Source organism: Vidua macroura, unplaced genomic scaffold (genome assembly GCF_024509145.1).
Source record: "Vidua macroura isolate BioBank_ID:100142 unplaced genomic scaffold, ASM2450914v1 whyUn_scaffold_126, whole genome shotgun sequence".
NCBI lineage: Eukaryota > Metazoa > Chordata > Aves > Passeriformes > Viduidae > Vidua > Vidua macroura.
In genome coordinates, this window is record NW_026530547.1 from 65,155 (window position 1) to 87,387 (window position 22,233).

A 22,233-nucleotide genomic window follows, 5' to 3' on the forward strand; every position below is an offset into this window, starting at 1 on the left:
CCTTCCTGATCCCTTGATCCCAGTCCCGTGGGGACCCCCGGGCGCCGATCCCATGGGATCCCATTCTGGATCCCTCGATCCCAGCCCCATGGGGATCCCTGATCATCAATCCCATGGGATCCCCTTCCCGATCCCTCGATCCCAGTCCCGTGGGGACCCCCGGGCGCCGATCCCGCGTGACCCCGTTGCCGATCCCGCAGCCCCGAGTGGACGTGTTTGCTGTGCCAGGAGCTGCCCCCGCCCCTCCCGGAGCCGGAGCCGGGCCCCCCCCCTCAAGCTGAGCCCCCAGGACCAGCAGGTGAGGCCGGGCTGATCCCGCCGGGTCGATCCCGTGGGATCCCTTCCCTCCGGGATCTCAGCACCGATGCCGACCCCGCAGCGCTGCGAGTTCGTCCTGCTGGAGCTGCTGTGCCACGAGCCCTGCCGGCCCCTGCAGCGCCTCTGCAGCTCCCCGGTGAGCGGGCGGGATCGGGGATCGGGGATCTGGGGGGGAGATCTGGGGTGGGATCAGCTCCCCAGTGAGCGGGCAGGATCTGGGATCTGGGGGGGGATCAGCTCCCTGAGGAGCGGGCAGGATCAGGGATCTGGGGGGGATCAGGGGTGGGAGCAGCTCCCCAGTGAGCGGGCAGGACTCGGGATCTGGAGTGGGATCAGCTCCCTGAGGAGCGGGGGGGATCGGGGATCTGGGGGGAGATCTGGGGTGGGATCCGTTCCCTGGGGAGCAGGTGGGATCGGGGATCTGGGATCTGGGGTGGGATTGGCTCCCTGGTGAGTGGGCGGGATCTGGGAGGATCAGGGGTGGGATCAGCTCCCCAGTGAGTGGGCGGGATTGGGGATCTGGGATCAGGGGGGGATCAGCTCCCCAGGGATTGGGGATCTGGGATCGGGGTGAGCGGGCAGGATCTGGGATCTGGGGGGGACCAGGGGTGGGATCGGCTCCCTGAGGAGCAGGCGGGATCTGGAATCTGGGGGGGGGGGGAATCAGCTCCCTGGTGAGCAGGCAGGATCTGGGATCTGGGGGGAGATCTGGGGTGGGATCGGCTCCCCGAGGAGTGGGCGGGATCTGGGATCTGGGGCCGATCAGGGGTGGGATCAGCTCCCCAGAGATCGGGGGGATCTGGGATCTGGGGGGAGATCTGGGGTGGAATCAGGGGTGGGATCAGAGGATGGATCAGGATCAGGGGTGGGATCGGAGCGGGATCAGGATCTGGGGTGGGATCTGCCCTGTTTGGGATCAGGGGGTGGGATCTGGGGGGGAATAAGGGGTGGGATCAGGATCAGGGATGGGATCTGGGGTGGGATCAGAGGATGGATCAGGATCAGGGGGTGAGATAGGGGCGGGATCAGGATCAGAATTGGGATCTGGGGGGGATGAGGGGTGGGATCTGCCCGGTTTGGGATCAGGGGGTGGGATCTGGGGTGGGATCAGAGGATGGATCAGGATCAGGGAGTGGGATCAGGGCAGGATAAGGGGTGGGATCAGGAACAGGGGTGGGACTGGGGCCGGATCAGGATCAGGGGTGGGATCTGTGGGGGATCAGGGGTGGGATCTGCCCTGTTTGGGATCAGGGGTGGGATCAGGATCAGGGGTGGGATCTGGGGTGGGATCAGAGGATGGATCAGGATCAGGGGGTGAGATCAGGGTGGGATCAGGATCAGGGGTGGGATCTGTGGGGGATCAGGGGTGGGGTCCACCCTGTTTGGGATCAGGGGTGGGATCTGGGGTGTGATCAGGATCAGGGGTGGGATCTGGGGTGGGATCAGAGGATGGACCAGGATCAGGGAGTGGGATCAGGATCAGAATTGGGATCTGGGGGCGATCAGGGGTGGGATCTGCCTGGTTTGGGATCAGGGGGTGGGATCTGGGGTGGGACTGGGGCCAGATCAGGATCAGGGGTGGGATCTGTAGGGGATCAGGGGTGGGATCCGCCGGGGCCGCTGACCGCGCCGCCGGCCCCGCAGGACGGCCGCGACGCCATGGACCTGACGCTGATGCGGGCGCGGCTGCAGGAGAAGCTGAGCCCCCACTACCGCAGCCCCGAGGAGTTCGCCCGCGACGGCTGGCGCCTGCTGCGCCAGTTCCACCGCCTCACCGAGGTCTGGCGGCCCCCGGGGGGGCTTCTTTTGGGGTTTTTTTTTGGGGGGGGGTCCAGCCCCTCTGGAATTGCCTTTCCCCCCCCACCCAGGACAAGGCGGACGTCCAGTCCATCCTGGGGCTGCAGCGCTTCCTCGAGAGCCGCCTCAGCGCCGTCTTCGGGGACCAGAAGTTCTCCAGGCTCCTGGTGGATCCCGAGGAAGCCCTGGAGGTGTCTCCAGGCTCCTGATCGCCCCTCCTGGGGGGGTGAAAGCCCTCCCAGCACCCCCTTTTGCCCCCCCCCCACCACGGGTAAAATGTCATGGTTGGACACTGGCGCAATGCCAGCGCCCCCGTGAAAATGCAACTTCCCTAAATAAATGCTGTGAGATGTTATCAGGAACAGAGCAGAGCAGGCCCAAGCTTAATAACAAAGGAAAAAAAACTTTATTAAACTACTACTACGGAAAACACATAAACTAAATCCAGGATGAAGACCTTTTAAAACACCCCTCCTCCTCCCAATTTCCAAAAACACCCAGCCATGAAACGTCACCCGGGATTCCTGTTCAAATTACCACCCTTCAGATAATCAATACTCAGTCTATCAAGGGAGAGAGGAGCCTCTCCTGTGCCATAGACCCCCCAGGAAACACAGTTGCCACCTCCTGTGTTTCCACATCACACACGGCAACCACCCAGAGTAAATCTGCCAGTGTGACACTCTCCTTTCCATGTCACAGGGCTCTCACCATCACGCATGGACAGACTGCTCATAGGGCTCCTGTAAGGATGCTTTGCCACAGACCCAAAGATACAACAGTTCAGCTTCTCATCTTGGGACTACAGTCCCCCCCATTTTCCCCTGGGGCCAAGGGTCCAGGAACAGAAATCATCTTCCTCCTGAAGACAGAGGGCATCACCATTCCCTCCTCAGCTTTCCTCTGTTCTTGCCATTCCTTCGCTGGTGGTTGCTGAAGCTGGTCTCCTTGGGTCACCACTGCATCCCCCTAAAATGCAGTCTCTATTGCAGGAGAATTTGGTTCAGTCGAGGGCTAACAAGAAAAGTCCAGCCAAAACCTACTTCATCATCTCCTCCCACCTAAATATTTCTTCTTCTAACATCTCAGGTCCTGGACTGTCTCTCTTCCACTACAAATCGAGGAGGAGTAATATTTTACAAAGCCCTCATTTCCTGGAAAGGATTAAAAGTTCAGACTCCCTGGATGGCTGAAATCCCTGCCCCGCATTCTCGACTCCCACGATGGGCATCATCCCCCCCCTTTCTGCATCTCCTCTGCCGGCAAATCTCCAGGTGCTGTCAGGCTCTCTGTCTCTTTCCCTCTGGGGGTGGGGGACAAAGGCATCTCTGCTTCTCTCCACCCTTCCCTCTGTAGGAGCTGGCTCGGTTCCAGACCTTCAGCCCCCTCGGCTGACCTGGACAAGGCCATGACTGGGCAGGGGAGAGTCTGCACTGCACTCTCTGATGACTGGAAACAAAGAGAGAGTTCCCCTGGGAGTTCTTGCTTTTAACCCCCTGTTAAAACCCCCTGAGAACCCTCTGTTCTCAGAGGCGTGTCCATATGTTCAGTGGTCACTCCAGGTGCCAATATCCAAACATGATCACTGAATGGTTTGATCCAACTTCCCAAAAAAAAATTCACTCCCATGTCAAACCACGACATTTGGGCTCCCCCAGAGCCCCCCGGGACGTGGGCGTGTCCCTGTCCCCCGTTTCCCTGGGGTCACGTGGGAAAATAAAGCCCTGCCTTGGGCTCCTGGGATCTGCCTCCTTTCTGGGCTTGGATTTCCTGGGTTCTCCTGAATTTTAGGGCTTGGATTTCCTGGATTCTCCCCAATTTCTGGGCTTGGATTTCCTGGGTTCTCCGCCATTCCAGGGCTTGGATTTTCATGATTTTCCCCAATTTTAGGACTTGGATTTCCTGGATTCTGTCTCATTTCTGTGCTTGGGTTTCCTGGATTCTCCCCAGTTTCTGTGCTTGATTTGACCTGGATTTCCTGGGTTCTCCCCAATTTTAGGGTTTGGATTTCCTGAATTCTCTCCAGTTTTGGGGTTTGGATTTCCTGGATTTCCCCAATTTCTGTGCTTGGATTTCCTGGATTCTCCCCAATTCCAGGGCTTGGATTTCCTGGATTCTTCCCAATTTCTGTGCTTAGATTTCTTGAATTGTCCCCAATTTTAGGGCTTGGATTTCCTGAATTCTCCCCAGTTTTAGGGCTTGGATTTCTTGGATTTTCCCCAATTCCAGGGCTTGCATTTCCTGGATTCTGTCTCATTTCTGTGCTTCAATTTCCTGCATTCTCCCCAGTTTCTGGGCTTGGATTTCCTGGGTTCTCCCAGATTTTAGGGTTTGGATTTCCTGGATTCTCCCCAATTTCTTTGCTTGGATTTCTTGAATTCTCCCCAGTTTTAGTGCTTGGATTTCCTGGATTCTCCCCCGTTTCTGGGCTTGGATTTCCTGGATTTTCCCCAAATCCAGGGCTTGGATTTCCTGGATTCTCCCCAATTTTAGGGCTTGGATTTCCTGGGTTCTCTCCAGTTTTAGGGCTTGGATTTCCTGGATTCTCCCCAATTCCAGGGCTTGGATTTCCTGGATTCTCCCCAATTTTAGGGCTTGGATTTCCTGGGTTCTCCCCCATTTCTCTGCTTGGATTTCCTGGGTTCTCCCCCATTCCAGGGCTGGATCCACCCCTGTGCCCCCCATTTTCCCTTCTGCTGCCCCCCCTTCCATCCCTGTCCCCCCCCCGAGCTGAACTGGGAGCTGCTGGGGCTGGCAGCGCTGAGAGGGAAGGGACTGGGAGGGGAAACTGGTCCCAGTTCACCCCTGGGCCACTAAAGATGGCGGCGCCCATCACAAACATGGCGGCGCCCATTGGGAGAAAAGGCCTCAGGCCCCGCCCCCGGCGCAGGATTGGCTGCTGGGAACCGGGGAGAGCCGAAGTGCTCCGGAAAGAGCCGAGTGTGAAGCGCGGGACGGAGAAACGAAGCGGCCGCCGGAAAGAGCCGAGGGCCCGAGATCGGCGCTTTTCGGAGCGCTTCGCCCCGCCTCCTTTCCCGGAGGAAGCCGAAGTGTTCCGGAAAGAGCCGAAGCGCGGTCGCAGCGCCGGAACGAGTCCATCTCCTTCCGGAAGAAGCCGAAGCGCCCTCGGGCCCGCCCGATTCTTTCCAGAAGGTCCCGAGGGGTCCCGAACCGCCCCTTCCGGAGACCCCCCCCGTGCCCCTCCCCCCCTCCCTTCCGGAGATCCCCGAAGCGATTCCGGAGTTTCCGGAAGCGGTTCCCAAGCGGCGCCGGCGCCCCCCGAGGCCGTTCCGCCACCCCCCGAAACGGTTCCGAAGCAGTTCCGGAAGTTGCCAGGCCACTCCGGAGTTTCCCGAGGGATTCCGAAGCCGTGCGGAGGTTCTCGAAGCGATTCCAGATACCCACGAAGCGGCCCCGGAGATTGCCCAGCGGCTCCGAAGCGGTTCCGGAGCGTCCCGATCCTCCTCCCCCTTTCCGAAGATCTCCGGAAGGTTTCGAGCGGCTCCGGACACCCCCGAGACCGTTCCGCAAAGCTCCGAAGCGGTTCCGAGGCGGTTCCGGAGATCCCCGAGGCGGTTCCGGAAGTCGCCAAGCGACTCCGGAGGTTCCCGAAGCGGTACCGGAAACTCCCGAAGTTGTACCGAAGCGACGCCGGAGCTTCCCGAAGCCGTCCCGGAAGTTGCCGAGCGGCCGTGAAGCGGTTCCGGAGAGTCCCGAGCGGCTCCGGAAGTTGCCGAGCCGGCCGGCCCTCAGCGCTCGCCCCCCGGCCCCCGTCGCCCCCGGACCCCCCGAACCGGAGCCGCCCCCGGCCCGGCCCCGCTCCCTCGGCCCCGGGGGGGGCCCGGACCCGCCCCGGCCCCGCCGCCCCGGCCCGGCAGGATGATCAAGCTGTTCTCGCTGAAGCAGCAGAAGAAGGAGGAGGAATCGGCGGGCGGCACCAAGAGCTCCAGCAAAAAGGCCTCGGCCGCGCAGCTCCGCATCCAGAAAGGTCTGGGGGGAGGCGGCGGGCGCGCAGCGGGCCCAGCAGGGCCGCAAACTGGGGCCAGCAAGGGACGGAAACTGGGACCAGTAAGGGACGGAAACTGGGACCAGTAACGGCTGCAAACTGGGGCCAGCAAGGGACGGAAACTGGGACCAGTAAGGGACGGAAACTGGGACCAGTAAGGGACGGACACTGGGGCCAGTAAGGGACGGAAACTGGGGCCAGCAAGGGACGGAAACTGGGGCCAGTAAGGGACGGACACTGGGACCAGCAAGGGACGGAAACTGGGACCAGTAAGGGACGGACACTGGGGCCAGTAAGGGACGGAAACTGGGGCCAGTAAGGGACGGAAACTGGGGCCAGCAAGGGACGGACACTGGGACCAGTAACGGCTGCAAACTGGGACCAGCAAGGGCCGCAAACTGGGACCAGTAAGGGACGGACACTGGGACCAGCAAGGGACGGAAACTGGGACCAGTAAGGGACGGAAACTGGGACCAGTAACGGCTGCAAACTGGGGCCAGCAAGGGACGGAAACTGGGACCAGTAAGGGACGGAAACTGGGACCAGCAAGGGACGGAAACTGGGACCAGTAAGGGACGGAAACTGGGACCAGTAACGGCTGCAAACTGGGGCCAGCAAGGGACGGAAACTGGGACCAGTAAGGGACGGAAACTGGGACCAGTAACGGCTGCAAACTGGGACCAGCAAGGGACGGAAACTGGGACCAGTAAGGGACGGAAACTGGGACCAGCAAGGGACGGAAACTGGGACCAGTAAGGGACGGACACTGGGACCAGTAAGGGACGGAAACTGGGGCCAGTAAGGGACGGAAACTGGGGCCAGCAAGGGACGGACACTGGGGCCAGTAACGGCTGCAAACTGGGACCAGTAAGGGCCACGAACTGGGGCCAGCAGGGCCACAAACTGGGCCCAGTAACGGCTGCAAACTGGGACCAGCAAGGGCTGCAAACTGGGGCCAGCAAGGGACGGAAACTGGGGCCAGCAGTGCCGCAAACTGGGGCCAGTAAGGGTCGGAAACTGGGGCCAGTAAGAGCCACATGCTTGGCCCAGCAATGGCCACCAACTGGTCCCAGTCAATGCTTCAAACTGGTCCCAGTCAGGGCTCCAAACTGGTCCCAGTCAGAGCCCCAAACTGGTCCCAGTCAGAGCCCCAAACTGGTCCCAGTCAATGCTCCAAACTGGTCCCTGTCAGAGCCCCAAACTGGTCCCAGTCAGGGCCCTAAACTGGTCCCAGTCAGGGCCCCAGACTGGTCCCAGTCAGGGCTCCAAACTGGTCCCAGTCAGGGCTCCAAACTGGTCCCAGTCAGGGCCCCAGACTGGTCCCAAACAGGGCTCCAAACTGGTCCCAGTCAGGGCTCCAAACTGGTCCCAGTCAGGGCCCCAAAGTGGTCCCAGTCAATGCTCCAAACTGGTCCCAGTCAGAGCCCCAAACTGGTCCCAGTCAGGGCTCCAAACTGGTCCCAGTCAGGGCTCCAAACTGGTCCCAGTCAGGGCCCTAAACTGGTCCCAGTCAGGGCTCCAAACTGGTCCCAGTCAGAGCCCCAAACTGGTCCCAGTCAATGCTCCAAACTGGTCCCAGTCAGGGCCCCAGACTGGTCCCAGTGAGCCCCGCAGACTGGCCCAGCAGGGCCGGCAGTTGGGGGCCGTTAACGGCCCGGGGGGGGCCAGTACCGGTTCCAGCAGCGCCTCACTGGGGGCCGGTACTGGGACCAGTAAGGGGCACATACTGGGACCAGTAGGGCCTCAGTGGAGGGCACATACTGGGACCAGTAAGGGGCACATACTGGGACCAGTAAGGGGCAGGTACTGGTTCCAGTCAGGGTCACATACTGGTCCCAGTAAGGGGCAGGTACTGGTCCCAGTAAGGGTCACTAACTGGTCCCAGTAAGGGGCAGGTACTGGTCCCAGTAAGGGTCACATACTGGTTCCAGTAAGGGGCAGGTACTGGTCCCAGTAAGGGGCACAAACTGGTTCCAGTAAGGGTCCCATACTGGTACCAGTTAGGCCCCAGTGGGAGGCAGGTGCTGGTCCCAGTAAGGATCACATACTGGTACCAGTAAGGGGCAGGTACTGGTCCCAGTAAGGGTCACTAACTGGTACCAGTAAGGGTCACATACTGGTCCCAGTTAGGCCTCAGTGGGAGGCAGGTACTGGTTCCAGTAAGGGTCACATACTGGTACCAGTAAGGGTCACATACTGGTTCCAGTAAGGGTCACGTACTGGTCCCAGTAAGGGTCACATACTGGTTCCAGTAAGGGTCACGTACTGGTCCCAGTAAGGGGCACAAACTGGTTCCAGTAAGGGGCAGGTACTGGTCCCAGTAAGGGGCACAAACTGGTTCCAGTAAGGGGCAGGTACTGGTCCCAGTAAGGGTCACGTACTGGTTCCAGTAGGGGTCCCATACTGGTCCCAGTAAGGCTTTGGTGAGTGTCCCTGTTTGATCCCAGTATGGGTCAGGTACTGGTCCCAGTATGGCCCCAGTATGGCCCTGTTTGATCCCAGTATGATCCCAGTTTGGTCCCAGTATGACCCCAGTATAGCCCAGTTTGGCTCTGTGTGATCCCAGTATGATCCCAGTATGGCCCAGTTTGGTCCTAGTATGGCCCAGTATGATCCCAGTATAGCCCAGTTTGGCCCCATTTGATGCCAGTTTGGTCCCAGTATGACCCAGTTTGGTCCCAGTTTGGTCCCAGTATGGCCCAGTTTGGTCCCAGTTTGACCCCAGTTTGATCCCAGTTTGGTCCCAGTTTGGCCCCATTTGATCCCAGTATGTCCCCATTTGATCCCAGTATGGCCCAGTTTGACCCTGTTTGATCCCAGTATGATCCCAATTTGGTCCCAGTATGACCCCAGTATAGCCCAGTTTGGCTCCGTTTGATCCCAGTATGGCCCAGTTTGGTCCCAGTTTGATCCCAGTTTGGCCCCATTTGATCCCAGTTTGGTCCCATTTGATCCCAGTTTGATCCCAGTTTGGTCCCAGTTTGGCCCCATTTGATCCCAGTTTGGTCCCAGTTTGATCCCAGTTTGGTCCCAGTTTGGTCCCAGTTTGATCCCAGTTTGGTCCCAGTTTGGCCCCATTTGATCCCAGTTTGGTCCCAGTTTGGTCCCAGTTTGGTCCCATTTGATCCCAGTTTGGTCCCAGTTTGATCCCAGTATGGCCCAGTTTGGTCCCAGTTTGGCCCCATTTGATCCCAGTATGGCCCAGTTTGGTCCCAGTTTGATCCCAGTTTGGCCCCATTTGATCCCAGTTTGGTCCCATTTGATCCCAGTTTGGTCCCAGTTTGGTCCCAGTTTGACCCCAGTTTGGTCCCAGTTTGATCCCAGTTTGGCCCCATTTGATCCCAGTTTGGTCCCAGTTTGGTCCCAGTTTGGCCCCATTTGATCCCAGTTTGGTCCCATTTGATCCCAGTTTGGTCCCAGTTTGATCCCAGTATGGCCCAGTTTGGTCCCAGTTTGGCCCCATTTGATCCCAGTTTGGTCCCAGTTTGTTCCCATTTGATCCCAGTTTGGTCCCAGTATGGCCCAGTTTGGTCCCAGTTTGATCCCAGTTTGGTCCCAGTTTGGTCCCAGTTTGGCCCCATTTGATCCCAGTTTGGTCCCATTTGATCCCAGTTTGGTCCCAGTTTGATCCCAGTATGGCCCAGTTTGGTCCCAGTTTGGCCCCATTTGATCCCAGTTTGGTCCCAGTTTGTTCCCATTTGATCCCAGTTTGGTCCCAGTATGGCCCAGTTTGGTCCCAGTTTGGTCCCAGTTTGATCCCAGTTTGGTCCCAGTTTGGCCCCATTTGATCCCAGTTTGGCCCCATTTGATCCCAGTTTGGTCCCAGTTTGGCCCCATTTGATCCCAGTATGGCCCAGTTTGACCCTGTTTGATCCCAGTATGATCCCAATTTGGTCCCAGTATGACCCCAGTATAGCCCAGTTTGGCTCCGTTTGATCCCAGTATGGCCCAGTTTGGTCCCAGTTTGGTCCCAGTTTGGTCCCGTTTGATCCCAGTTTGGCCCCAGTTTGGTCCCATTTGATCCCAGTTTGGTCCCAGTTTGATCCCAGTTTGATCCCAGTTTGGTCCCAGTTTGATCCCAGTTGATCCCAGTTTGATCCCAGTTTGATCCCAGTTTGGTCCCAGTTTGGTCCCAGTTGATCCCAGTTTGATCCCAGTATGATCCCAGTTTGGTCCCAGTTTGGCCCCATTTGATCCCAGTATGATCCCAGTATGGCCCAGTTTGGTCCCAGTTTGGTCCCAGTTTGGTCCCAGCTGGGCCTTCCTGGGCCAGGGATGGGCCAGGCAGGGGTTGAGCTCACGGGGTTGTCATGGCCGTGTCACCTGTGTCACCTGTGTCACCTGTGTCACCTGTGTCACTGTGTGCCACCTGTGTCACCTGTGTGTCACCTGTGTCACCTGTGTCACTGTGTGCCACCTGTGTCACCTGTGTGTCACCTGTGTCACCTGTGTCACCTGTGTCACCTGTGTCACTGTGTGCCACCTGTGTCACCTGTGTGTCACCTGTGTGTCACCTGTGTCACCTGTGTCACCTGTGTGTCACCTGTGTCACCTGTGTGTCACCTGTGTGTCACCTGTGTCACCTGTGTCACTGTGTGCCACCTGTGTGTCACCTGTGTGTCACCTGTGTGTCACCTGTGTCACCTGTGTGTCACCTGTGTGTCACCTGTGTGTCACCTGTGTCACCAGAGTGTCCCTGAGTGTCCCCTGAGTGTCCCCAGTGTCCCCGGAGTGTCCCCGTGTCCTCTCAGTGTCCCCTCAGTGTCCCCTTGTCCCTGCTGTCCCCTGAGTGTCCCCGAGTGTCCCCGAGTGTCCCCCGAGTGTCCCCTGAGTGTCCCTGCTGTCCCCCGAGTGTCCCCTGAGTGTCCCTGCTGTCCCCTGAGTGTCCCCTGAGTGTCCCCGTGTCCCTGAGTGTCCCCTGAGTGTCCCTGCTGTCCCTGCTGTCCCCTGAGTGTCCCCTGAGTGTCCCCTGAGTGTCCCCTGAGTGTCCCCTGAGTGTCCCTGCTGTCCCCTGAGTGTCCCCTGAGTGTCCCTGCTGTCCCCTGAGTGTCCCTGAGTGTCCCCTGAGTGTCCCCTGAGTGTCCCTGAGTGTCCCTGCTGTCCCTGCTGTCCCCGAGTGTCCCCTGAGTGTCCCCTGAGTGTCCCCTGAGTGTCCCTGAGTGTCCCCTGAGTGTCCCCTGCTGTCCCTGAGTGTCCCTGAGTGTCCCCTGAGTGTCCCTGAGTGTCCCTGAGTGTCCCCTGAGTGTCCCCTGAGTGTCCCCTGAGTGTCCCTGAGTGTCCCCTGAGTGTCCCCTGAGTGTCCCCAGAGTGTCCCTGCTGTCCCTGCTGTCCCCGAGTGTCCCTGAGTGTCCCCTGAGTGTCCCCTGAGTGTCCCTGCTGTCCCCGAGTGTCCCTGAGTGTCCCCTGAGTGTCCCCTGAGTGTCCCCTGAGTGTCCCTGCTGTCCTCTGAGTGTCCCCTGAGTGTCCCCTGAGTGTCCCTGGGTGTCCCCTGAGTGTCCCCTGAGTGTCCCTGAGTGTCCCCTGAGTGTCCCCTGAGTGTCCCTGAGTGTCCCCTGAGTGTCCCCAGAGTGTCCCTGCTGTCCCCGAGTGTCCCCTGAGTGTCCCTGAGTGTCCCCTGAGTGTCCCTGCTGTCCCTGCTGTCCCTGAGTGTCCCCGAGTGTCCCCTGAGTGTCCCCTGAGTGTCCCTGCTGTCCCCTGAGTGTCCCCTGAGTGTCCCCTGAGTGTCCCTGCTGTCCCCTGAGTGTCCCCTGAGTGTCCCCTGAGTGTCCCCTGAGTGTCCCCTGAGTGTCCCTGCTGTCCCCTGAGTGTCCCCTGAGTGTCCCCCGAGTGTCCCCTGAGTGTCCCCCGAGTGTCCCCTGAGTGTCCCCCGAGTGTCCCCTGAGTGTCCCCTGTCCTGCAGACATCAACGAGCTGAACCTGCCCAAGACGTGCGAGATCGATTTCTCGGACCAGGACGATCTGCTGCACTTCCGCCTGCTCATCTGCCCCGACGAGGTGCTGGGGGGAACCTGGGGCACCTGGGGGTCATCTGTGTCACCTGGGGGTCACCTGGGTGTCACCTGGGGAACCTGGGGAACCTGGGGCACCTGGGGAACCTGGGTGTCACCTGTGTCACCTGGGGAACCTGGGTGTCACCTGTGTCACCTGGGGAACCTGGGGAACCTGGGGCACCTGGGGAACCTGGGGCACCTGGGTGTCACCTGGGTGTCACCTGGGGAACCTGGGGGTCACCTGTGTCACCTGGGGAACCTGGGGAATCCTGGGCACCTGGGGAACCTGGGGAACCCTGGGCACCTGGGCACCTGGGGGGCACCTGGGGAACCTGGGGAACCTGGGTGTCACCTGGGGCACCTGGGGGTCATCTGTGTCACCTGGGTGTCACCTGGGGAACCTGGGGCACCTGGGGAACCTGGGGGGCACCTGGGGGTCATCTGTGTCACCTGTGTCACTTGGGGAACCTGGGCACCTGGGGAACCTGGGGGGCACCTGGGGGTCATCTGTGTCACCTGTGTCACCTGGGGAACCTGGGTGTCACCTGGGGCACCTGGGTGTCACCTGGGTGTCACCTGTGTCACCTGGGGAACCTGGGGAACCCTGGGCACCTGGGCACCTGGGGGGCACCTGGGGAACCTGGGGCACCTGGGGGGCACCTGGGGGGCACCTGTGTCACCTGGGGCACCTGGGGAACCTGGGGGGCACCTGGGGGTCATCTGTGTCACCTGTGTCACTTGGGGAACCTGGGCACCTGGGTGTCACCTGGGGAACCTGGGGCACCTGGGGAACCTGGGTGTCACCTGGGGAACCTGGGGGTCACCTGTGTCACCTGGGGCACCTGGGGAACCCGGGTGTCACCTGTGTCACCTGGGGCACCTGGGTGTCACCTGTGTCACCTGGGGAACCTGGGTGTCACCTGTGGAACCTGGGGCACCTGGGGCACCTGGGTGTCCTGTCCCCTGAGTCCCCCCCTGTCCCCTGGGTCCCCCCCTGTCCCCTCCCTGCCCCTGCCTCTGTCCCCGTGTCCCCTGCTGTCCCCAGAACACTGTCCCCATGTCCTGACCCTGTCCCTGTCCCTGCTGTCCCTGTTCCTGTCCCTCCTGTCCCTGCTGTCCCCATCCCTGTCCCTGCTGTCCCTGTTCCTGTGTCCCCTCCTGTCCCTGCTGTCCCTGCTGTCCCTGTCCCTGTCCCTGTCCCTGTCCCTGTCCCTGTCCCTGCTCCTGTGTCCCCTCCTGTCCCTGCTGTCCCTGCTGTCCCTGCTGTCCCTGCTGTCCCTGTCCCTGCTGTCCCTGTCCCTGTCCCTGTCCCTGCTGTCCCTGCTGTCCCTGTCCCTGTCCCTGTCCCTGTCCCTGTCCCTGTCCCTGTCCCTGCTGTCCCTGTCCCTGCTGTCCCTGTCCCTGCTGTCCCTGTCCCTGTCCCTGTGTCCCTGTGTCCCTGTCCCTGCTGTCCCTGTCCCTGTGTCCCTGTGTCCCTGTCCCTGCTGTCCCCTCCCCGTGTCCCCCCGGTGACGTTTCTCTGTCCCCAGGGTTTCTACAAGGGCGGCAAATTCGTCTTCAGCTTTAAGGTCAGTGCTGGGCCACCAACCCCCCCCTGTGGCTACCAAACATCCCCTAGGGCCACCAACCCCCCCTTATGGCCACCAACCCCCCCCGTGGCTACCATACTTCCCATAGGGCCACCAACCTCCCCTTATGGCCACCAACCCCCTCCGTGGCTACCAAACATCCCCTAGGGCCACCAACCCCCCCTATGGCCACCAACCCCCCCTGTGGCTACCAAAAACCCCTAGGGCCACCAACCCCCCCTTATGGCCACCAATCCCCCCCGTGGCTACCATACTTCCCACAGGGCCACCAACCCCCCCCGTGGCTACCAAACATCCCATAGGACCACCAACCCCTCCCTGTGGCCACTAAACCCCCTCCATGGCCACCAACCCCCTTCATGGCCACCAAACCCTCCCTGTGGCTACCAAACCCTTGCCATGGCCACCAACTCCCATGGCTACCAGTGGCCATGGGGATGGGGTGAGAGGACCTGGTGGCCACCAAACCCTGACCAGTGGCCACCAAACCCCGACCAGTGGCCACCAAACCCCGACCGGTGGCCACCAAGCTGTGCCAGGGCTCCCGTGGGTCAGAGGTGGCACCTGGGGATTGGTGGCCACCGGACACTGCCTGGTGGCCCCTGGGCCAGCTGTGGGCTGGGGAGGGGTTGGTGGCCACCGAGGGTGACTTGGTGGCCACCGGGGGTGACTCGGTGGCCCCCCAGGTGGGCCAGGGCTACCCCCACGACCCCCCGAAGGTGAAGTGTGAGACGATGGTGTACCACCCCAACATCGACCTGGAGGGCAACGTGTGCCTCAACATCCTCAGGTGGGCTACCAAACACCCGGGGGGGGCAACCAAACACCTGGGGGGCAACGTGTGCCTCAACATCCTCAGGTGGGCTACCAAACACCCGGGGGGCTAGTGACACACCTGGGGGGCAACGTGTGCCTCAACATCCTCAGGTGGGCTACCAAACACCCGGGGGGGGCAACCAAACACCTGGGGGGGCAATGTGTGCCTCAACATCCTCAGGTGGGCTACCAAACACCCGGGGGGGGCAACCAAACACCTGGGGGGGCTACCAAACACCCGGGGGGGGCAACCAAACACCTGGGGGGGCAGTGGCCACCAGTTGGTGGCCGTGGTGGCCATGGCAACACTGACCACTGACCATTGACCATTGACCACTGACCATTGATCACTGACCACTGACCACTGACCATTGACCATTGACCACTGACCACTGACCACTGACTATTGATCACTGACCACTGACCATTGACCACTGACCATTGATCACTGACCACTGACCACTGACCATTGACCACTGACCATTGACCATTGACCATTGACCACTGACCACTGACCATTGACCTCTGACCACTGACCACTGACCACTGACCATTGATCACTGACCACTGACCACTGACCATTGACCACTGACCACTGACCATTGACCATTGACCTCTGACCATTGACCACTGACCATTGACCATTGACCACTGACCATTGATCACTGACCACTGACCACTGACCACTGACCATTGACCACTGACCACTGACCATTGACCATTGACCACTGACCATTGACCATTGACCATTGATCACTGACCATTGACCACTGACCACTGACCATTGACCACTGACCATTGACTTCTGACCACTGACCACTGACCATTGATCACTGACCATTGACCATTGACCACTGACCACTGACCATTGACCACTGACCATTGACCATTGACCATTGACCATTGACTTCTGACCACTGACCATTGATCACTGACCATTGATCACTGACCACTGACCACTGACCATTGACCACTGACCACTGACCATTGACCACTGACCATTGACCACTGACCATTGACCATTGACCATTGACTTCTGACCACTGACCACTGACCATTGATCACTGACCATTGATCACTGACCACTGACCACTGACCAGTGACTGTGGCCATGGTGGCTGCAGTGCCCAGTGACCGCTGCCCACTGACCACTGGCTGTGGTCAGTGACCAGTGACCGCTGGCTGTGGTCGTGGCCATGGTGGCCAGAGTGACCGCTGGCCGTGGCCACGGCTGTGGCCGCAGTGGCCGCTGACCGCTGGCCGTGGCCGCCCGCAGGGAGGACTGGAAGCCGGTGCTGACCATCAACTCCATCATCTACGGCCTGCAGTACCTGTTCCTGGTGAGGGACATGGGGACATGGGGACACCTGGGGGGACATGGGGACACCTGGGACATGGGGACACACCTGGGGACACACCTGGGGACACCTGGGACATGGGGACACACCTGGGACATGGGGACACCTGGGACATGGGGACATGGGGACACCTGGGGACACACCTGGGGACACCTGGGACATGGGGACACCTGGGACATGGGGACACCTGGGACATGGGGACACCTGGGAGGACATGGGGACACCTGGGGACACACCTGGGGACACCTGGGACATGGGGACACCTGGGGACACACCTGGGGACACCTGGGACATGGGGACACACCTGGGACATGGGGACACCTGGGACATGGGGACACACCTGGGACATGGGGACACCTGGGACATGGGGACACCTGGGACATGGGGACATGGGGACATGGGGACACCTGGGACATGGGGACACCTGGGACATGGGGACATGGGGACATGGGGACACCTGGGACATGGGGACACACCTGGGGACACACCTGGGACCTGGGGACACGGGGGGACACCTGGGGACACCTGGGACATGGGGAGACACCTGGGGACATGGGGACATTGGGACACCTGGGGACACGGGGGGACATGGGGATACAACTGGAGACATGGGGTCACACCTGGGGGGACATCTGGGGGGACATGGGGGACACACCTGGGGACACAGGGACACCCCTGGAGGGACACAGGAACACACCTGGGGGACACGGGGACACACCTGGGGACAACTGCGGGGACATGGGGACACACCTGGGGACATGGGGACACACCTGGGGACATGAGGGGACATGGAGGAGTTGGGGACACACCTGGGGGGACACGGTGATACCTGGCGGGGGGGGCTTGGGACACCTTGGGGACACCTTGGGGACACCCCTGGAGGGTTGGGGACACACCTGGGGGATGCAGGGACACCTTGGGGACACACCTGGGGACACGGGGACACACCTGGGGACACACCTGGAGGGTTGGGGACACACCTGGGGGATGCAGGGACACCTTGGGGACACACCTGGGGACACGGGGACACACCTGGGGACACACCTGGGGACATGGGGACACACCTGGGGGGACACAGGGACACCTTGGGGACACCCCTGGAGGGTTGGGGACACACCTGGGGGACACAGGGACACCTTGGGGACACACCTGGGGACACGGGGACACACCTGGGGACACACCTGGAGGGTTGGGGACACACCTGGGGGGATGCAGGGACACCTTGGGGACACACCTGGGGACACACCTGGAGGGTTGGGGACACACCTGGGGGATGCAGGGACACCTTGGGGACACACCTGGGGACACGGGGACACACCTGGAGGGACACAGGGACACCTTTGGGACACCTGGGGGGGCTTGGGGACACCTTGGGGACACACCTGGGGACACCTTGGGGACACACCTGGGGACACCTGGGAGGGCTCCGGGGGGTCCCAGGGGGGTTTTGGGGTCCCCCGACCCCAAACGTTCCCCAAAAGGAGCCGAACCCCAAACAAGGGATTTGGGATTTAGGGAATCCGAAGGGATTTAGGGGAATTTTGGGATTTGGGGACTGTGGAGGGATTTGGGGGGGTTTTAGGGGGATTTTGGGGGGATTTAGGTGAATTCTGGGGGGTTTTAGGGGAATTTTGGGATTTGGGGCTGTGAAGGGATTTTGGGGGGGTTTAGGGGGATTTTGGGATTTGGGGCTGTGAAGGTTTTTTGGGGGTTTTAGGGGGATTTTGGGGTCCCCCTCAAACCCCAAAATTTCCCCCAAAATGGGACAAACCCCAAACAACAGCTCATGGGATTTGAGGGGTGTGTGAAGGGATTTTGGGGGGGGTTTAGGGGGATTTTGAGGGGATTTTGAGGGGTTTTAGGGGAATTTGGGGATTTGGGGGCTCTGAAGCAATTCTGGGGGGTTTTAGGGGATTTTGGGGGGTTTTAGGGAGATTTTGGGGAATTTTAGGGGAATTTTGGGGCCTGGGGGCTGTGAAGCGATTCTGGGGGTTTTAGGGAGATTTTGGGGGAATTTTAGGGAGATTTTGGGGGAATTTTGGGGAATTTTAGGGTAATTTTGGGACCTGGGGGCTGTGAAGCTATTCTGGAGGGTTTTAGGGGAATTCTGGGGGGTTTTAGGGGAATTTTGGGATTTGTGGGCTCTGAAGCGATTCTGGGTGGTTTTAGGGGAATTTTGGGGGAATTTAGGGGAATTTTAGGTGAATTTTAGGGGAATTCTGGTATTTGTGGGCTCTGAAGTGATTCTGGGGGGGTTTAGGGGGATTTTGGGGGGATTTAGGGGAATTCTGGAGGGTTTTAGGGAGATTTTGAGGAGTTTTAGGGGAATTTTGGGACCTGGGGGCTCTGAAGTGATTCTGGGCGGTTTTAGGGGAATTCTGGTATTTGGGGGCACTGAAGCAATTCTGGGGGGTTTTAGGGGGGTTTTTCGGGGCTTTTAGGGGAATTTTGGGGGGTTTTAGGAGAATTTTGGGATTTGGGGTATCTGAAGGGATTCTGGGGGGTTTTAGGGGGGTTTTGGGGGGTTTTAAGGGAATTCTGGGGGGGGTTTTAGGGGAATTTTGGGATTTGGGGGCTCTGAAGTGCTTCTTGGGGGTTTTAGGGGGATTTGGAGGGTTTTTGGGGGGGTTTTAGGGGAATTTCAGGTGAATTTTAGGAGAATTTTGGTATTTGGGGGCTCTAAAGTGATTCTGGGTGGTTTTAGGGGGATTTCGGGGGCTTTTAGGGGAATTCTGGTATTTGTGGGCTCTGAAGGGATTCTGGGCGGTTTTCGGGGGATTTTGGGATTTGTGGGCTCTGAAGGGATTCTGGGCGGTTTTAGGGGGCTTTTAGGGGGATTTTGGGGGCTTTTAGGGGAATTCCGGTATTTGTGGGCTCTGCAGCGATTCTGGGCGGTTTTAGGGGGATTCTGGGCGGTTTTCGGGGCATTTTGGGATTTGTGGGCTCTGAAGGGATTCTGGGCGGTTTTAGGGGGATTTTGGGATTTGTGGGCTCTGAAGCGATTCCGGGCGGTTTTAGGGGATTTTGAGGAGTTTTAGGGGGATTTTGGGATTTGTGGGCTCTGAAGCAATTCTGGGCGGTTCTCGGGGGATTTTGGAGGCTTTTAGGGGAATTTTGGGGGAATTTTAGGTGAATTTTAGGGGAATTCTGGTATTTGTGGGCTCTGAAGGGATTCTGGGCCGTTTTCGGGGGATTTTGGGATTTGTGGGCTCTGCAGCGATTCTGGGTGGTTTTAGGGGGATTTTGGGACCTGGGGGCTCTGAAGGGATTCTGGGGGGTTTTAGAGGGATTTGGAGGGGATTTTGGGGGGGATTTGGGGGAGTTTTAGGGGGATTTTGGGGGCTTTTCGGGGAATTCTGGTATTTGTGGGCTCTGAAGCGATTCTGGGCGGTTTTAGGGGATTTTGAGGAGTTTTAGGGGCATTTTGGGATTTGTGGGCTCTGCAGCGATTCTGGGCGGTTTTAGGGGGATTTTGGGGGGATTTGGGGGAATTTTGGGGGCTTTTCGGGGAATTCTGGTATTTGTGGGCTCTGCAGCGATTCTGGGCGGTTTTAGGGGGATTCTGGGCGGTTTTAGGGGATTTTGAGGAGTTTTCGGGGGATTTTGGGATTTGTGGGCTCTGAAGGGATTCTGGGCGGTTTTAGGGGATTTTGAGGAGTTTTAGGGGCATTTTGGGATTTGTGGGCTCTGCAGCGATTCCGGGCGGTTCTCGGGGGATTTTTGGGGTCCCGCCTGATCCCAAGCCTCCCCCCCCGAAAGGAGCCGAACCCCGAGGACCCCCTGAACAAGGAGGCGGCCGAGGTGCTGCAGAGCAACCGGCGCCTGTTCGAGCAGAACGTGCAGCGCTCGCTGCGCGGGGGCTACGTGGGCGCCACCTACTTCGAGCGCTGCCTCAAGTGACCCCGGCGAGAGAAACCCCGCAGGAAACGACCCCAAAAACATCCCACCCCCAACCCCCTTCCTCCCCCCCGCGCCGAGAAACCGAATAAAAACCTGCAAAAAAAACCAAACAAACAAGCAAAAAAAAAAAAAACAAACCAAGGAAAAGCCCAGAGAAGCCTCGGGAAAAGAGCTGGAAAAAAAGCTAAAAAAAAAAACAAAAAAACAAAAAAAAACCCAAGAAAAAAACCAGAGAAGCCTCGGGAAAAGAGCTGGGAAAAAAGCTAAAAAAAAAAACAAAAAAAACAAAAAAAAACCCAAGAAAAAAACCAGAGAAGCCTCGGGAAAAGAGCTGGAAAAAAAAAGCTCAAAAAAAAAAAAGAAATAAACATAGAAAAGCCACGGGAAAAGATCTGGAAAAAAAAACAGAAAAGCATCGGAAAATGCCCTAAAAAACCCCAAAATAGCCCCAAAAAGCAACCCAGAAAAGCCTTGGGAAAAGATCTGAAAAAAAAAGCCCAGAAAAGCATCAGAAAATGCCCTAAAAAATCCCAAAAAGGCCCCAAAAAGCAACCCAGAAAAGCCTCGGGAAAAGATCTGAAAAAAACCTAAAAAATCTCCCAGAAAAGCCTCAGAAAAAAAACCCAAAACCCTCAGAAAAGCCTCGGGAAAAGACCTGAAAAAACCCAGAAAAGCATCGGAAAGTGGCCTAAAAAAATCCCAAAAATACCCCCCAAAAAACCCCCCCAAAAACCCCAAAAGGCTCAGAAAAAGACCTGAAAAAACCCCAAAAAATCTCCCTGAAAAGCCTCGAAAAATGTCCTAAAAAAACCCAAAATGGCCCCAAAAAGCAACCCAGAACAGCCTCGGGAAAAGACCTGAAAAAAACCTAAAAAAGCTCCCAGAAAAGCCTCAGAAAAAAAACACAAAACCCTCAGAAAAGCCTCGGGAAAAGATCTAAAAAACGCCCAAAAAATCTCCCAGAAAAGCCTCAGAAAAAAACCCCAAAAAGCCTCAGAAAAAGACCTGGAAAAGCCCAGAAAAACCTCGGAAAATGCCCTTAAAAATCCCAAAAAATACCCCCCAAAAAACCCAAAAAGGCTCAGAAAAAGACCTGAAAAAAACCCCAAAAACCTCCCAGAAAAGCCTCGAAAAATGTCCTAAAAAATCCCAAAAAACCTCCCAGAAAAGCCTCGAAAAATGTCCTAAAAAATCCCAAAATGGCTCAGAAAAAGACTTGAAAAAAACCCCAAAAAACCTCCCAGAAAAGCCTCAGAAAAAGACCCGAAAAAAACCCAAAAACGCCCCCAAAAACCTCCCTGAAAAGCCTCAAAAAGCCCCAAAAAAGCCCCAGAAAAAGACCCAAAAAACCCCAAAAAATCCCAAGAAAACGCCCCAGAAAAGGCTCGAAAAATGCCCTAAAAAAACCCCAAAAAGCTTCAGGAAAAGACCTGAAAAATCCCAGAAAAGGCTCGGAAAAAGACCTAAAAAAACCCCAAAAACGCCCCCAAAAAATCTCCCAGAAAAGCCTCGAAAAATGCCCTAAAAAAACCAAAAATGCCCCAAAAAAAGCCCTAAAAAAAACCCCCAAAAGGCCCCCCAAAAAACCCCAAAAAACCCCACAAGGCTCCCCCCAAAAAACCTTAAAAAATCTAAAATAATCCCAAAAAAGCCCCAAAACCCCCAAAAAGCTCCCGCAGAAACACCCAAAAAACCTTAAAAAATGTCAAATAATCCCAAAAAACCCCAAAACCCCCCAAAAAAACACAAAAAACCTTAAAAAATGTCAAATAATCCCCCCAAAAAAACTCAAAAAAACCCCAAAATCCAAAAAAAGCCCCAAAAAAACCTACAAAAAAAACCCCACAAAAAACCCAATTAATCCCAAACACCCACAAAAAAACCCAAAAAAACCCCAAAAAAAACCAAAAAGCCCCAAAAATCCCCTTAAAAAACCCAAACAAATCCCAAAAATCCCCAAAAATCCCAAATAAATCCCAAAAATTCCCCAAAAAATCCCCCAAAAATCCCAAATAAATCCCAAATAAATCCCAATAAATCCCAAATAAATTTCAAATAAATCCCAAAAAAATCCCCAAAAATCCCAAAAAATCCCAAATAACTCCCAAAAATCCCAAATAAATTCAAATAAATCCCAAAAAATCCCAAAAAATCCAAAATTAATCCCAAATAAATCCCAAATAAATCCCAAATAAATCCCAAAATCCCCAAAATCCCAACCCCCTCCCCCATTTATTCCCCTGGGCGGGGCCGCCCCTCCCCCCCCAGCACAGCCCGGATTAAAGAGCCGAGGGACCGGTTTGGACTGGTCTGGACTGGTTTGGACTGGTTTGTACTGGTCTGGACTGGTCTGGACTGGTTTGTACTGGTTTAGACTGGTTTGGACTGGTCCGGACTGGTTTGGACTGGTCTGGACTGGTCTGGACTGGTTTGGACTGGTCTGGACTGGTCTGGACTGG

At 57.5% G+C, this 22,233-nt stretch overlaps 2 protein-coding genes and 1 long non-coding RNA gene across 3 annotated transcripts in view; 2 read left to right on the forward strand and 1 right to left on the reverse strand.

Annotated features, from left to right (window-relative positions):
- The window catches only part of TRIM28 (tripartite motif containing 28), a 31,441-nt gene extending 29,029 nt beyond the window's left edge, over positions 1 to 2,412 (forward strand). The window contains 5 exon segments of the mRNA XM_053969163.1: positions 201 to 273; positions 275 to 298; positions 380 to 454; positions 1,963 to 2,097; positions 2,187 to 2,412. Coding sequence (XP_053825138.1) covers positions 201 to 273; positions 275 to 298; positions 380 to 454; positions 1,963 to 2,097; positions 2,187 to 2,324 — 445 coding nt within the window. The 3' untranslated portion in view covers positions 2,325 to 2,412.
- Positions 2,413 to 5,893: 3,481 nt separating this feature from the next.
- UBE2M (ubiquitin conjugating enzyme E2 M) lies at positions 5,894 to 19,873 on the forward strand. The gene is made up of 6 exons (XM_053969162.1): positions 5,894 to 6,103; positions 12,021 to 12,115; positions 13,641 to 13,679; positions 14,387 to 14,490; positions 15,793 to 15,856; positions 19,634 to 19,873. The coding sequence occupies exons 1-6, from the start codon at positions 5,995 to 5,997 to the stop codon at positions 19,772 to 19,774; spliced, it is 552 nt and encodes a 183-aa protein (XP_053825137.1). The 5' UTR covers positions 5,894 to 5,994; the 3' UTR covers positions 19,775 to 19,873.
- Positions 19,874 to 20,748: 875 nt separating this feature from the next.
- Positions 20,749 to 21,406, reverse strand: LOC128802606 (uncharacterized). Its single transcript, XR_008435508.1, has 3 exons — positions 21,396 to 21,406; positions 21,049 to 21,171; positions 20,749 to 20,779 (listed from the first exon to the last, which is right to left on the reverse strand). It is a non-coding gene; the product is annotated as an uncharacterized LOC128802606 (long non-coding RNA).
- Between the last annotated feature and the right edge of the window lie 827 nt (positions 21,407 to 22,233).